At 43.1% G+C, this 16774-nt stretch overlaps 1 protein-coding gene across 1 annotated transcript in view; it reads left to right on the top strand.

The window, feature by feature from the left end:
• The window catches only part of CABIN1 (calcineurin binding protein 1), a 306607-nt gene that overhangs the window by 101427 nt on the left and 188406 nt on the right, over positions 1-16774 (top strand). The window contains 5 exon segments of the mRNA XM_068238192.1: positions 1872-2017; positions 4504-4765; positions 7246-7506; positions 10436-10587; positions 10872-11050. Coding sequence (XP_068094293.1) covers positions 1872-2017; positions 4504-4765; positions 7246-7506; positions 10436-10587; positions 10872-11050 — 1000 coding nt within the window.

Here is a 16774-nt window from a genome sequence, read left to right on the forward strand (position 1 = left end):
GTGCATGCCAGATGTCAATATGTTTGTCATGCAGGGAGGCAAACTGGGACTGTCATTCAGCCAGGCCCAGGCTCCTCCCATCCTTCCTCTGAACCAATGCAGAGTGTGTGCATGATAATATGCGGAGAAGGAGAGGACCAAGTAGTACAATCACATCAGGGATGGGGTGTAACCAGAGCAGCAGCTCCAGCACACATGGGCCTGGTGCAAGTATCACTTGAAAAATAATTTTTTTATGGGTACATTTGCACTTTTCTGCTAAATATACAATAAACACAAGACAACATGGTAACTTAGTGGCTATCTGGCCATATCTACAAGGTTGTGCTCCACGGGCTGAGTTGGAGTCGAGGAGTCGGAGCAATTTTTGGGTACCTGGAGTCGGTGGTTTTATAAACTTAGGAGTTGGAGTAGAATGATTTTTGTACCCACTCCATGGCCATACAAGGGCGGTGGAGTAGGAGTCTGAGCAGGAGCAATTTTGGGTACCTGGAGTTGGAGACTGAGTCGGTGGTTTCATAAACCGAGGAGTCTAAAGGTGGCCACTAATGATCCAATCATTTTCATCCAATCTTACCATTTAAATGTAATGTAAGGTAACTGCCTTAAGTATCCATTCAGTATATTCACTTAATTTACCCTTGTACTATGTAGATTTGGTAAGATTGGATGAAAAAGATTGGATCATTAGTGGCCACCATGAGTTGGATGATTTTTGTACCGACTCCACAGCCCTGGTCCTCCGGGCACACCGGTTTCCTCCCACACTCCAAAAGCACAACTACATGAATTTGTTAATCCCCCTCCCCCCCCCCCCCCCCCCCCCCCCATTGTATTTAGATCGTGTGAGGGACATTAGACTTTAATTATGGCAAGGATTAGATTGTGAGCTCCTAGGGACAGTCATATACTTTATAAGCACATTTTTTATTTAGACTTACTTTAAAGAGGAGCTGTCAGCCATACTATCTGAGAAAAAAAACACATATATAAGTAGATAAATACTTGCTCAATTTACATAACATATGTATTGCACTGTCCACTGTTTGAGTTTAGTGATGCTCTATAGTAAAAAAAAGAGAAAATCCTTGTTAGGATTTAGCATTTTGACTGGGTCTATCTTGAAGCCAGTCCTGACATAATTTCTTCCCTTAGGCCCCGTTCACATTACAAACGCGGACGGGCACGCATGCGGAACGCAACGCATACGAACGCACGCCATCCGCGTTTGTGTGCGTTGCGTGGCTAATCCCATCACTGAAAAGTGAATGGGACAGCCACGCGTTTTTACAAAAAATGCGTGCAGCATGCGTTCCCGGACCGCACAGGTCCGGAACGCATGCAGTGTGAACATCAGACAGTGCACTCTATGCACTGTCTGATGTCGTGCGTGTTGGCCACCTGCACGCGTTTCCAAAACGCGGCTGGAAACGCGTGCAGTGTGAACGGGGCCTAACTCTGTCTGATGTATCATTGTCCGCCCTCATCCCAGTTTTCAGACACTCCCACCCAGCTCTGCAGTAGAAAGTGCATTGTCTCAGTATGAGAAACATTGGCCAATCAGAGAGGAACAAAGGTGTGGGTGAGGAAAAGAGGCTTCAGCCAATCAGGCTGCATTAGTTATGTCTGAGGAGAAAGTAAAGAAGAAAAAAAGAAAACCCAGCACACCCTACAACTTCCTTTGTACGGCAGAAGTAACAAATAAGAACCAGTAAAATGGGAAATGATGTTTCATGGAGAACTTTAACTTTTGAATTGCCTGGTTAGAATCCGCATTGCTTGATTACCAGATAAAAATAAATAATTGATTTTTTTATTTTATGCCTGACAGTTGCACTTTAAGTAGTAAACCATTGTTTTATGTCTTTTAGTTTCCAGCCCTGCCAGAAGGAGCAGATGATTGCCCTGCAGTACTCAATGAGCTATATTACCTGATTGCTGATTATCATTTTAAAAATAAAGAGCAGTCCAAAGCCATTAAATTCTACATGCAAGATATCTGCATCTGTCCCAACAGGTATATCTGAAGTTAAATGCATTGTTATGCGATATGTTTTTCCTTTTGTAATACCAGTGTCATAACCCTGCACAAGGATCAGGGGGGCATGATATTTTCCTTTAGACTACATTTACAGTGGATGTTGGTTTGCATTCCCTGCAACAGCAGGAATGCAATGCACTGGTATATCTGCGCCACACTTTATCCGCGTATTGCATTGCATACATGGAAGCATACATTCAATTAAAAGTATGTGTCACTGTTAATGCTCACATTTTGTGGTAATGCACTGCCTGCAGTGCGTTACAATGCCACGCGCTGTTATACTGCAAGACAACCGTCGCACTGTGAATCTACCCCATTATTATCTACCCCATGCATGTTTCTTACTCTGCACATATGTTACTCTGGAATATTTTGGTGTTTTATAAATCAAAAATCATAATAGATGGTGCAATTAAAGGACTTCCGAGGCGAGGGGCAACTATCAAAGTTTACTCACCTGGCGCCTCTTGCAGCCCCTAGCAGCCATTTCAGTCCTTCACCGCTGCTCCGGTCCTCCTTGGTGTCCCGTTGGCTGCCCGCCTGCAATGATTGGCGACCCACCGCTTGATTCATCTCTTCTGTGCCTGTGCATCCATGTCATCTGCCGCTTAATGCGCCTCCGCACAACTACTGCGCAGGTGCAGGATGCGCCAGATGAATTGGACCCGTCAGGTGCAGAAAAGACGACCCGCTGATGGGTCATGGATCATTCAGGGACACCGAGGACCGGAGCAGCGGTGAGGGACTGAAACGGCTCCTAGAGGCTGGAAGAGGGCCCAGGTGAGTAAACATTTATTGTTGGCCCTCCTCTAGGAAATCCTTTAAGGCCACCATCTTTTACCGTAGTTGATATTTAATGTACATTCGACCACTTTGATCTGCTGGTGAACTCTTGACTACAACAAGATAGTTGATAAGCCAATACCATACAGCAAATCTTGATTGACCAATTTTAACACTTTCATGTATTGTGAGAGCTTAGCTAACCAAGCCTGTTTAAAGTATTGAAAATCTGCTGGCTCTTATACTGTAAGGTAAAATTGGTCAATCAAGACTGGATGTATGTACAGTACTTTAGAATTCAATTGAAAAGGAATACAGCCTTCTCAAGACTGTTTTGCGGTCTATGTTAGTGATAGAGACATTCCCTTTATATCCTGTTGCTGTTGACATGGCAGGAAATGGAGTACATCTCTGTGACAACACACGGTTATAGAAACCCTTTTTGGAAAGATGTTTGAACAACAGCAGTGGTGGACCTATATTTATGGCGTTTTTGTCCAGTCCAGAAGCCAGTAAGGGCATTTTTGCAGTCAGTTCCTCTAACAACAATGAAAGAAAACTGTATTTTTTAAGGAGTCTTAAGCTGGCCACTAACGGTCCAATTTCTAGCGAAAAATCGTTCGAGCGATCAGAAATTCTGATCGGACGAAAAATCGTTCACTACATCATCAACTAACCAATCTTTGCTTCCTATCTATCACGACCAAAAGAAAATCCAAATTTTCGTTCGACGAAAATTCATTCGGGCGACATTTTTTTCACTCGTTCATAATCGATTGTGTCCACCAATGGAGATTATTTACAACCAATCCGATCAGAATTTCTGATCGCTCGAACGATTTTTCGCTAGAAATTGGACCATTAGTGGCCAGCTTTAGCTGCTTGGCTCCCTAAGTAGCAATTCGCTAATTTACTGTTACCAGTGACACCACAAGATAAGATACAGTATCTCAACAGGGACTCATACAACTATAAAAGTTTAAACCAGGTTCTAAAACTTTCTTTCCATTAAAAACATACCGTAAATAAAAGTTAGTTGGAGCACCACTGTAAGGTTTCATGCAAGGTTTTCAAGAGTTGGTGGGGGTTATAAGTATTATTGGAGGCAGACTCAGAGGAGAGGAGAGGCACATGGTGAGTCCTATATGCAGAAGTGGGGAAAATTTATCAAATACATAAAAATAGAAAGTCATTTAATTTAAAGAATGGAGGTTGTTTACAGAATGTTGAGAGTTGCTTGATTGGGGGGAAAAAGGGATAGAAAAATGAGTTGTATTTTTGTGCAAGGAAGGATGGGTGGAGACAGCTAATTTCAGCTCAGCGTTGGGCCGGTGAATTAGGCGTTGCCATTGGCCATAAGTTGAATTACCGCTGTAGTGGCACTCAGTGACTAATTTAATCAATAGCTGGTGCCTGTATTATTTGTTCCCCTCAAGTTGCTACAACTCAGTGGGAATAGTATTTTACGCGGCTTTACCCGGCGCCAAAATTTGTCCGCGACTATTTTGAATTTATGCGGATGGATGCAGGAAATATATGGAAATATATTATGTTGGTAAGGATGACAGAACATGATCAGTACTGGTATGTTATTGTGCGGTTCGAGAGAGAGCTTTCTGAACAGCCTAGTTTTTAGAGTATTACGGTAACTCTTTTAACTTTTATGTAACCTAAAGGTTTGACTCCTGGGCTGGCATGGCCCTGGCAAGAGCAAGTCGCATCCAGGACAAACTGAACTCCAATGAGCTGAAGAGTGAAGGTCCCATATGGAAATATGCCACCCCTGTCTTAAACTGCTTTAAGCGTGCACTGGAGATTGACTCCTCAACCTTGTCTTTGTGGATTGAATATGGCACAATGTCCTACACTCTGCACTCTTTTGCTTCTCGCCAGCTCAAGCAATTTGTCAAAGAGCTACCTCCTGATATTGTAGAACAAGTGAGTCACTTCATTATGGTTTATAAAAAAAAGTGTTATTTTCCATTTACTGACTAGCACCCCTCCAATCTGTACTGAACTCTGCTGCTTCTCTCATTGATCTCTCTTCTCGCTCTTCCTCTGCTGCTCCTCTCTGTGAAGCTCTTCACTGGCTACCAATTAACCAGAGGATCCAGTTCAAACTCTTAACCCTAACCTACACAGCTCTCCACAATCTCTCTCCCACTTACATCTCCTCACTAATTTCCAGATACCGACCCAACCGCAATCTCAGATCTGCAGACAAGCTTCTTTTATCCTCTTCTACAATTACCTCCTCACATTCACGTGTATTACCATCATTCCAGCATTGCTAGCACAAACATTTGCATATGGATTGAACCAATCATTTTCTGGACTGCACTGTCGGGGCTGCGGAGCTTACCTCTGCTTCAGCCACCAACAGCATCCCCGCGACTTCCGGGTCGGCCGGCGGCATTGTTGTGGATGACGTCAGTAGCTCGTCAGTCGGGCTCCAGCTGCATGACGCACAGGGAGTGAAGCAGGGTGGACGCACGCGCTGTAGGCGTCGCTCCTCTTATACACTTAGGAAGCATGTCAGCTGACAGCCGGTAAGCTGACACGCATGGGTCCACCCCTGGATGCTGATTTGCTGACAGTATGGGGGTGTGCCTGTTCTGTCATCCCAGGCTTCTTAAGCCTTATCCTGTCAGTCTTACGTTGTCTGTTGTAGCTAACACTTCGCAGTGAAGGCTTCAGACCTTAGTCAGTCTGTGTCTGGCTTGAACCGGCAGGACCCCGGGGATTCCATACTAGCTCAGCTTATTATATTTTGATTATTCTGTGTTTGACTTCTGCCTGTTTCTCTGACTTCTCTTTGCCTACCGATTCTGTACCTCTGCCAATCTGATCTGTTGCCGACCTCTGCCTGATTACTCACATTGTATTTGCCTGCCGGTTTTGTACCTTTCCAATCTGATCTGTTGCCGACTTTATTTGTTTGACCACTCTCTTGATCTGTACTCAGTGTCAGTACTGCCTTCTACTGACACTGTCTGTAAGACATTTCCCTTTTAGGGAACGTCTGATATTTGTCTGTCTGCTAGTGCTCTCACACACTAGCAGATCGTTACATGCACATTTATAGATGACAAAACTTTGGGTCTTGGTCAATTATTTTTTACATTGACCTTAAAGTGAACCTAAAGCCTACCAAAAAAAAATGAGATTAACTCACCTGGGGCTTCCCTCAGCCCCCTGCAGCCGATCGGTGCCCTCGCAGCTTCGGTTCGATGCTCCTGGACCCGCCGGCGACGACTTCCGGTTTCGCCGTCACCGGCCGACAGGCATGGGAACGCGAGTGATTGTTCGCGTTCCCAGCCTGTATATCGCCCCCTATGCTGCTATTGTGGCCAGGAGGTCGCAATAGCAGCATAGGGGGCGATATACAGGCTGGGAACGCGAACAATCACTCGCGTTCCCATGCCTGTCGGCCGGTGACAGCCAAACCGGAAGTGTTCGCCGGCGGGTCCTGGAGCGTCAGAGCGGGGCTGCGAGGGCACCGATCGGCTGCAGGGGGCTGAGGGAAGCCCCAGGTGAGTTAATCTCATTTTTTTGGTAGGCTTTAGGTTCACTTTAAGTATTCTGTGTATGCCAGCTTGATTCCCCTATTTAATCATAGTATAGGCTAGTGGGGTGCCACAAAACATATTTTGTGCCTTTTTTTAAAATGAACATTTTGTATAAGGATAATGCTAACCCCCCCCCTCCCCAATAGGTCATTATTCCCTGATCACCTTTCATCACTTTAGGAGGCCCATTTAGAAAGTCCATTGACTTTATGTGTTATGATTTTAAATTTAGGCTAATGCTCCATATTAATGTATAGTGTTACCAAAAAGCACAGTCGCTCCCGCGGGTGTAGTGAGAATCTGGTTTGCCTACATAGCTTTACTGTACATGAATGTATACCATGTCAGGCGATACTAATACTATTGCTACATCTTTACCTGACAATCACATGCAATTGTCTCCGGCAATTAAAATTTACAATGTGTAGATAGCCTAACAGTGCACAAAATTACATTTTTAGTGAATTCATAACTGCACTCAAGACTCTTGGTAAAAAGTATTTACCAGGCAGTCACCCATGATAGCAGGCCATGCGTACTTGGACTTATGGGGTCACACTAGCAAACGTGGCAAAACGTGCACCCCGAAATCGCCATTGAAGTAAATGGTCCGCTCTGGGTTTTTTTTTTTTGCGTTCGTTTGAATTCCGATACTGCATTTTTCCCCACGGTTCTAAAATCTGATGGCCTTCTACTTTCTTTCCACACATATTACTTGTTTCCAATCGCAATGCATTTTGCCCCATTACAGAAAATTGCAAACCAACGACAGAAAAACAATGGAACAAGTTTTCCATTGCCTAAGTAGAATCATGTTGACCACTATTGGTGTTTTGTTTCAATTTGCAGTTAAAAGAGCGTCGGGACAACATGCTGGAGACGGCTAAGCAGTGCTTCATGTCTGCTTCACGCTGTGAGGGAAATGGGGATGAAGAGGAGTGGTTAATTCATTATATGCTGGGTAAAATCTGTGAAAAGCAGAAAGTGTCTCCAGAGCTGTATCTGCACCACTACAAACAAGCAGCACACTACCTTCACGAGGAAGCCGCTCGCTATCCAAAGAAGATCCACTATCACAACCCTCCTGAGCTGGCTATGGAAGCTTTAGAGGTAACTGGCTTTCTTCTTAAAGGGATAGTGTAGGGGGGTCGGGGGAAAATGAGCTGAACTTACCCGGGGCTTCTAATGGTCCCCCGCAGACATCCTGTGTTGGCGCAGCCACTCCCCAATGCTCCGGCCCCGCCTCCGGTTCACTTCTGGAATTTCTGACTTTAAAGTCAGAAAACCACTGCGCCTGCGTTGCCGTGTCCTCGCTCCCGCTGATGTCACCAGGAGTGTACTGCACAGACACAGACCATACTGGGCCTGCGCTGTGCGCTCTTGATGACATCAGCGGGATCGAGGACACGGCAACGCAGGTGCAGTGGTTTTCTGACTTTAAAGTCAGAAATTCCAGAAGTGAACCGGAGGCGGGGCCGGAGTATCGGTGAGCGGCTGCGTGGGCACATGATGTCTGCGGGGTACCATTAGAAGCCCCGGGTAAGTTCAGCTCATTTTCCCCCGACCCCCCTACAGTATCCCTTTAAGCTTTATGTTTTGGTATTAATACAGTTCTCCATACAGCGTAAGATAAAAAGTAAGGTAAAGTTATAAGTTGGCTTTGCCTGAGGAGTCTAGCTCGGTTTGTGCAGTGTAACCATGCAGGTAGAGAAGGAATTTCTCATACAGTGCAGCTTTTCAGACAAAAAGTGGTTAATAGATGCAAAAATGCATTGTGGTCAGGTAAGTGACAAGGTGATAGTTACATTTAACACCATTTAAACGATCCTGAGTATAACTGCTTCAGGTTTGGTTCCTAAAGCTGGCCATAGCAAATTTCTGAGTAAATTAGCCTCATACCAGTAGTTGGGAAGTTTCTGCAGGAATAAAGTGCTCAACTACCTTAAATGCATGTTACTTAAAATTTGAAAGCATACTGCACCAATCATTAAACTGAAAGTATACCCATTTTTGAAGCAGTAGTGTTTGATATTGCCCCAGCAGTAACGTTTGACTGAACCCTTAACCCTTAGTACAGGCAAGTACTAAGGGTTCAGTCAGACGTTACTGCTGTGGCAATAACGTTTGCAGTCTTCAATCTCCAATAGTAAAGTGTGGTGTGCTTGCAGAGATGGAGGTTAAAGGCAAAATGGCTATCGAGGTAAGTAATGGGCTTTATACTGGTTAGTTTTGCAGTAAAAGAAGGTTTTGTGTGCTTGGATGCTGTGTGGATACATAGATAACCTGTTTTTTTGCTGGACTGGTCCAGAAGAGATGTTAATTGATTTTTTGAAAGTCTCAACCTCTGCCATGATACATTGAGATTCACCCTGGAGTATAATACCACCAACTGGCAGTTCCTGGATGTGGATGTAGTGATAAGAGAGGGAGTGTTTTGAGATGGACCTGTTCCGCAAGGGCACTGATAGGAACAATGCGTTGCTGACTACCAGTTGCCATCCTCCTGCCTTGAAAAGAGGTTTGCAAAAAGCCAGTTGATTCGGGCCCGCAGAGTAGGCTGAACTAAGGGGTTGGATCTGGCTATATACACTAAGGGGTGAGGGATCTGGCTATATACACTAAGGGGGGGGGGGGTTCTGGCTATATACATTAAAGTGGGATCTGCCTATATAGACAAGGGGAGGGGAGGATTTGGATGGCTAACCTGTACTGCCACACCTATACTGGCTAACCTGTACTGCGACACCTATGCTGGCTAACCTGTACTGTGACCCCTATACACTGGCTAACTTGTACTGTGGCACCTATACACTACCTATACTGGAGAAACTCATACTTACCATCAGTTTGCTGATCCATCGTTGTGCATTGAAAATCATGAATCGAATCGAAATGGCAATTTCTGGCAGAAATCGTGCAATTCAATCTTTTCCTAAAATCGTTCACGCCTACAGCAGAATCACTTCCAGTGATAAGTATTTGGGGCAGTCAAAAAAAAAGGTTGAGGATTATGTAGCGAGGGGCTATCCTAGGGAGGAGGTGGAGAAGGCAGCAACAGAGGTGGCGGAAATGGATAGGAGAGAGCTGAGGCAAAAGAGGGATAAAAAGGAGTTTGGCAATGGAGTACAGTTCATTTTGACTTATGACAACCATGCCACCGACATCAGGAAATGTCTGATGAGTGCATGGTCTGTCGTAGAGTCAGATCCCTTGCTGGCTAGAGTGTTTCATTCCCCCCCCCGGTATTGTATACAGGAAAGGGAAAAGCGTAAGGGATTATTTGGTAAGAGCGGACATTAAGGGATCTAAGGCCGCAAAGGAGACATTTATCCCTCGACGGAAGGGCATGTTCTCGTGCTTCAATTGCCAAAACTGCTCGTCGATTATTAGAGGTGAATTTGTTAGACCACGAAAGGAACGAAAATTCGGAGTAATTTTTCATGTACCACTACAAGTATGGTGTATTTGCTGAAGTGCCCTTGCAGAATGGGGTATGTCGGACAAACATCTAGGATATCAGGACGAGGCTGAATGAACATAGGAGTAATATTAGAACATACAAGGCAGAGAAGTCATCTAAGGAGCAATTTGAATCTACCGTAGGTAGACACTTCCATCAATGCAAACACGCTGTGGGTGATTTAAGGTGGTGCGTGTTGGAAAAAGTGTTCTGCGTTGAGGGTGTGGATCCCCAGACCTCCTTACTACACAGAGAGAGCAGATGGATAAGCGATCTTGGAATTCTTGCTCTGAATGCAATGAATGAAGCATACAATTTGAGATGTTTTCTATGAGGAATTATCTGTTGCACCAATGAGCCTGTCTCTTTAAGTTATGTGCCCGCCCATATATGGGTGTGCTTTATGCTAATGTATGTCTTTAAATGGTTGTGGCACTTTTGGTTCTGTAAGCACTTGATAAAGACCGCATTGGTCAAAACGTTGTGCTCTACACTGTGTTACTTGCAATTAACTGGCCAGTCGGCCTACAATCCAGGTTGAGACCCAGTCTTTCTGCTGATGCCTACTGTCTCTAACAGGTGTACTTCCGTCTCCATGCGTCCGTATTGAAGCTGCTGGAGAAAACTGACAAAGACCTGGATCACAAAATCCTATTTGCTGTTATGAAGGAGGCTTCAGAAGGGCCGTTTGCCAAAGGAGAGGAGAAAAACGCTCCCAAATCCACTGAGAAGTATGTGGTTATCCAAAAATGTATGAATGTCATAGCTTTTAAATAGCGTACCATAATTACATTACATTTGTCTGGTATACCTATGAACATCCAAGCGTCCTTGTTTTCTGTTAATTTTGTGCAGCGTATGGGCCTCCTTGTTGGGAGTTTATAATCTTTTTTAAGGAAAGGGAATGAGGAGTATAATTATGTATTTTGTAACGCTCAGCTGTAGAGATGAGTAAAATCCATGTCCAACATGTATATGCCTAACAGATGTTTTCACTTCTGCTTATGTAATATAGGGAGAAGCATGGAGCCTTGGATGAGGATTCTCGCTCTTCAGCTGGGACGATTCCAGGCCCTGGGAATTCCATTCCTTCCTCCTCTGGTCCAGGTCTGACATCTCCACCTTACACAGCCACACCGATTGACCACGATTACATCAAATGTAAACTCCCCCGTCATCAGGCCACGCCGGACGGTACAGTCCCCCTTCTCAATACCACCAGCGCCGGGCAAAGCTCTGATTGCTGGGGAGGTATGCTCAGGGGAACATATGGCCATCACCCACAGCTCTGGCTGGCACTCTGGGTGACAGAAAAATATTGCTGCTCACTAACTTGCTTCTCATCCCCTCTGCCCGAACCGTTTACTGTGCTGTGCACAAGGTCTGTCTTAAAGGGAACCTAAACTGAGAGGGATATGAATGTTTCATTTTAAAAAATACCAGTTGCCTAGCAGTCCTTATGATCTCTTTTGCTGCAGTAGTGGCTGAATCACTGACCAGAAACAAGCATGCAGCTAATCCAGTCTGACTTCAGTCAGAGCACCTGATCTGCATGCTTGTTCAGGGGCTGTGGCTGCAAGTATAGAGACACAGGGTCAGCAGGAGAGTCAGGCAACTGGTATTATTTTAAAAGGAAAAATCCATATCCTTCTCAGTTTAGGTTCCCTTTAAGGGCTTCTGCTACTGCATATGCCAAACTCAAACGGGATTAATAGAGGCTTACCAGACTGACACAAGTTGCCAAAAAGATAGATGTGACTGTATAAAACCTCACTCCAGGCACAAATGATTTTGTAGACCTATGTTGGTGATGGTTGCAGAACGTGTTTTTGTCTGTGTAGGAACTGGCCCTTCCTTCACCACAGACTGTTAGTGCTATAGACTGCAATACTCTCAGAGTAATTCAGTCTGTGCCTCTCCCTTACAGAGCGGATAATGCAATCCAATCATCATATGCTCCACCCACAACGTCTAAAACAAGCTTATAGAAGGTTAGGTGATCAGACTTTTAAGATAGTGGTTTTTTTGTTTTGTTTTATAGCTGCAGGAGTCTCATTTCACACAAAAAGTTTAAATTTGAGGACTATACTTACAATCTTATTTTTAGATATGTACCTAGAGGTGGCTTTAGGAAGAATGATTGCCTTTGCTATAGCAATAATGTGTAATATGGAAGGTTACAAAGTAAGATTGCTGTAGTCAGCTAGCACAGACAGTATATGAAAGTATACTTTCTCAGGAATATTGTATAGATTTACAAATTACTAAACTCAGGAATATTTATAGGGGTTGATTGACAAAGGTTACTTATTTTTCACCTTAACTGTAAGGAGAGCTAAACCATGAGATAAACGAATAAGGAGAGTTAATTCATGAGATACATAGATAAGAAGAGCTAAACCATGAGTTATGTCAAATAAGGAGAGCTAAACCATGAGTTAAGTAATTTAAGGAGAGATAAATTGTGAGTTAATAAATAAGGTGAGATAATTTAATAGAAAAGCTTTGTGAATCAGGCCCAAATAATTACAAATTACTAAGCTATTTATTATTACCATCCATATTTTAATCATCTTTTCTTCAGTAGCATTTCATCCATTTTATATTCTGTGTCTTCTAAGGTCGACACTGTCCCGTTTGGAGGAGGCTTCCAAAATCCTGAATCCCCTCTATCCTGTCGGCTGGTGGGGGAGATGCATGCGGATGAATTGGATTGTCCTCTTGCTTAGCCCAGTACAATCAGTACTTATCTGAACAGTTCTGTAATGTCTCTGAAACAGATCCTCTGTCAATCACTGTGAAATCTCTAAACGAAACACATTATTATGTGATTATAAAGCATACCTCATAGTAAATGGGAGTTCTGAATACCCAGATCCTCTTTTTACTTTAACTGAAAGGTTTAACCATCTGAATTATGGATCTAACTTTGACGTTTGGCCCCTGGGCCCCATCACTGGTGCTCCTGAAATGCTGCTGAGCTGGGCAATACAATTCTGTATTTATGGATTCCATGCACCTGCCAACTTGCCGTCTATTACCTGACTGTGCCTGTGTGTATTGCAATGCCTCTGTTCGCCAGGGATCCACTGTGCTCCTCACCTGTTGTTCTTTGCCTTCCTGCTTTACCTGCTAAGCTTTGCTGTGCTATTCTGTGTGACTTTATAACTCAGGTGATGGTGATCTTTTTTTTCCAAGGCTGCATATCAACTTTATCATACACTGCTAGCCTTGGGCATGATGGCAGACTAACAATATGCAAGGCAGTCTATTCAAAACGTGCCCTGAATATGTAGCAGATCATATATGGATCTGATTTGATTTGTATGTACTTGTGGATTTATTTATTTGTTGGTTATATAATCTTCATTTTATAAGGTGAAATGTACTTTTGTATAATATCTTTTTCTTCCACATAGATAGACGCTGGTTATGTATACCTTTTTACACTATTTGCCATATTTCTCATACCTGTTCTGTAGGCTATATTTAGTACATATCGCTAAACCAAGCAGATAAAATTATGTACATGGTAATTTGGTCGCCACTATAGACTGCTATGTAACTAGCCGCTATAGGAGGAGTTTGCCTATTGGCAGAGTTCTGTTGAAGGGTAAATAGGCAGGAAGGGACTTATAATTTAGGCATCAGGATATCATATAGGCACCTGGGGATGGTAATTAGCATTAAGGCATTGTATTGTAATAGACATTCAGCAGCTTGTGTGTGTGTGTGTGTGTGTGTGGGGGGGCAGAGATAGATAGCGGAGAGTATGAAAATAGGGTTAAGGTGTCCACTTGCCATACATTTTTTTAAAATATCTGTTCAATTTAAGAATAGCAATACATTTTTCTGACTGATTGTAACAATTCAAAAATCTGACCAATGTACTTATGTTTAATTTTTCCCCAATCATGAATAAAATAATTGAAAGCTCAGAAAAGATTGACTGGATCTGTACATCAAGTAATTGACAATCCATCACACACCATACAATTTTTGATAAAGTTGGTCTGAAATTTCCAACATGTCCAATCCCCCCCCCCCCCCAAAAAAAATAAAATAAAAAATAAAACAGGATATTCGATCAGATTTATTGATTGAAAACAAAGAAAATCTCTTGATTTTTTGGGACAACCGATCGAAATTATCGAATTGGTGAAAAATTGGGATCTTTTAATTGTATGGTGTGTGGCTACCTTTACAGTGAGGGATAATAGATTAATGGCATGATTACCATTATTCTACTATCGGGATTTCCTCAAGCCTGTTTTACCTGTTAAATTTATGCATCTCTGTACTTTCTTTGAGTGCTGTGGACCGACCTTCTATCAAGTCTTTATTTTGTATTATATAAAAGTTTAAAAAGATGTAAAGTTTAACACTTTAGACAAAGACAAGACAAATAACACTTATATAGCGCTTTTCTCCTTGCGGACTCAAAGCGCCAGAGCTGCAGCCACAAGGACGCGCTCTATAGGCAGTAGCAGTGTTGGGGAGACTTGCCAAAGGTCTCCTACTGAATAGGTGCGGGCTTACTGAATAGGCAGAGCCGAGATTCGAACCCTGGTCTCTTGTGTCAGAGGCAGAGCCCTTAACCATTACACCATCCAGCCACTTTAATAAGAGTTACTTTGGTATAAGTTGTGTAGTAAACTCAGATTTGTGAAGCAGATGAGATTTCTGTTTAACTTGGCTGCACTTGTCAAAGCATTCTGTCATTGCCTAGATACAAAGACTTAATGATATGTGGAGTCTTGGTGCAATAAGCATTCCTAGCTTTTTTCTAGTGAGCAAACCTGTTTCTCTGTCTCTCTCACGTGATCACATCTGAAACATCTGATCACATCTTTTTATGCACTGCGTTGTCTTTCTCTGTTCTTCTCCATTCCACCTAATAATATAAGTACCGGTAAGTTCCAAAACTAAACATTGACTGAATGCTTTTGGGGTATAATAAATCTTAGAAAATAAATATTATTTTCATGGATCTAGTTTACTTCATTAGCTATGAATAAGTGATTCAGTTAAAATATAATACATAAAATCCCTTATACTTTATTAGTGATTCTTCTTTTTAAAGCCGTTTAGGGCGTTACCTAACCAGTTAGAGATACTTCTGTTGAGTAGATGCGCATCTTCAGCATAATAAATAGTAGATTTCATTATAAACAGTCTGTCATGCAGCAACTGCTGGAATGTTTTCAATTTTATGTCTCTTATTTTTTATAATTAATTCACAATAGCAACTTTGATTATTATATTTTTATTACTATTTAGATTATCTGTTTGCGTGACAGTTCACTGCATTACAATTAAGTCCAGAGTTTCAGCCTGACCATTCTATGTACTGCATCCAGGTTCGAGACCTTTGATTGGCTATCCTTTTCTCCCTGCTTAGGGCCCTTTTCCACTACCCTGTGTTTTGCGATCTGATTCCCATTGCTAGCGGATCACAAAACGCAGGGCACAGTAAAACTTATGGCTATCACACAACCACTTTTTAATTCATCCAGTCTTCTGACCTCTAAGCACTGCAAAATGAACTGCCTGCTTTGACACATTACCATTGTCAAAAGGTGCTACATAACGGAGCAGTGAATTTGCGTGCAATTTGTTGCCCAGGAATTTGGCTCTGGTATATGCGCCCAGGGTGAACTAGTAAATTCACAGGTACAGACGGTAGTTTGGGTTGCAGAGGCGGTTTAGTTGCAGCGGAACTACTTTTGCTACAGGGACAAGTACCATAGTGTGTCGGGGCGCCTGGAATATGCTGGGAAACTAAGAATCGGACTTTGGGGGGGGGGGGGGGGGGGTAATTATTGACCTGCAGAGTGGGAGAAGGTAAATTGTTGGCTTGTGCAGAAGAGTATGGTTTTGAACAGTTTTATAGCCGATTGAGTAGGAGCAGTAGTGCCCCGTAGTTTGGTTACACTGTACCCGAACTCCGGGTTTTTCATATGTAAGAGGAGGTTAGTTCTGGACATATAGAGAAGAGAGGTTAGTGTTAGGAGTAGGTGGGGGAAGTTAGTGTTAGGAGCAGATAGGTGAGGGTTAGTGTGAGAATTAGGTTACAGAGGGTTATGGTAGATTATGAATATAATTGCCAATATTCTACTATCAGGAATCTGGGATAATAGACTCAGTATAACCTCATGCCCATTTTTCCATGCGACCCTGTTATACGTTCCCTCTACAGAACTGTCATGGTTGGAAATCAAATAGTGAAAATAATTGTCACAATACAGTTTAAATGATAAGGACACAATTTAAAAAAGTTTTAATAGCAAGGGATCAGTATCTAGATATTATTATATTATTCTAGAATAATAACCTTCCCCCATCTCCAGATCTAAGAAATTAAATCTTTGTAGTCAGCACTCCAGTTGCAGCCAGGGGTGTAACAATAGCCCCCATGACCACCACCATCAAGGAAGGGGGGGGGGGGGTTCTTCCTTTCTCCTCCTGTAACTGTAGCCATACAGTCTGTCTCCCTGCGGCTCCCTGATGCGTGTCACATGACATGCAGGGATGGGAGTAGCAAGGACATAGACTGTATGGTGCAGCTAAAGAATGGAGTGAGGAGGACATGTCGCTCCGCTGGGAACCAGTAATGTATGACATTCTGCTGCCACGCCATGCCATGTCATCAGAGGTTGGGGAGGGAGATAGGGATTTGCAGGCAGTTCCGGCCAGGAGAGTTGATCTGAAGGGGGGAGGGGGAATAGGGGTTCATGGTTTTTGAAGGGGCCCGTCTAGCTCAGTTTTGTTGGGGGGCCTGCAAAGTTCTAGGATCGCCCCTGGTTGTAGCAGTCTCATAGTGATAAAAATCTGCTATGGCAGCAAGGCTAGCCCCAAAGAATTAAAGGAAATCTAAAGTCTAAAGAAAAAAAATGAGTTTAACTTACCCGGGGCTTC

This window comes from Hyperolius riggenbachi, chromosome 1, assembly GCF_040937935.1.
Source record: "Hyperolius riggenbachi isolate aHypRig1 chromosome 1, aHypRig1.pri, whole genome shotgun sequence".
Classification (NCBI taxonomy): Eukaryota; Metazoa; Chordata; class Amphibia; order Anura; family Hyperoliidae; genus Hyperolius; species Hyperolius riggenbachi.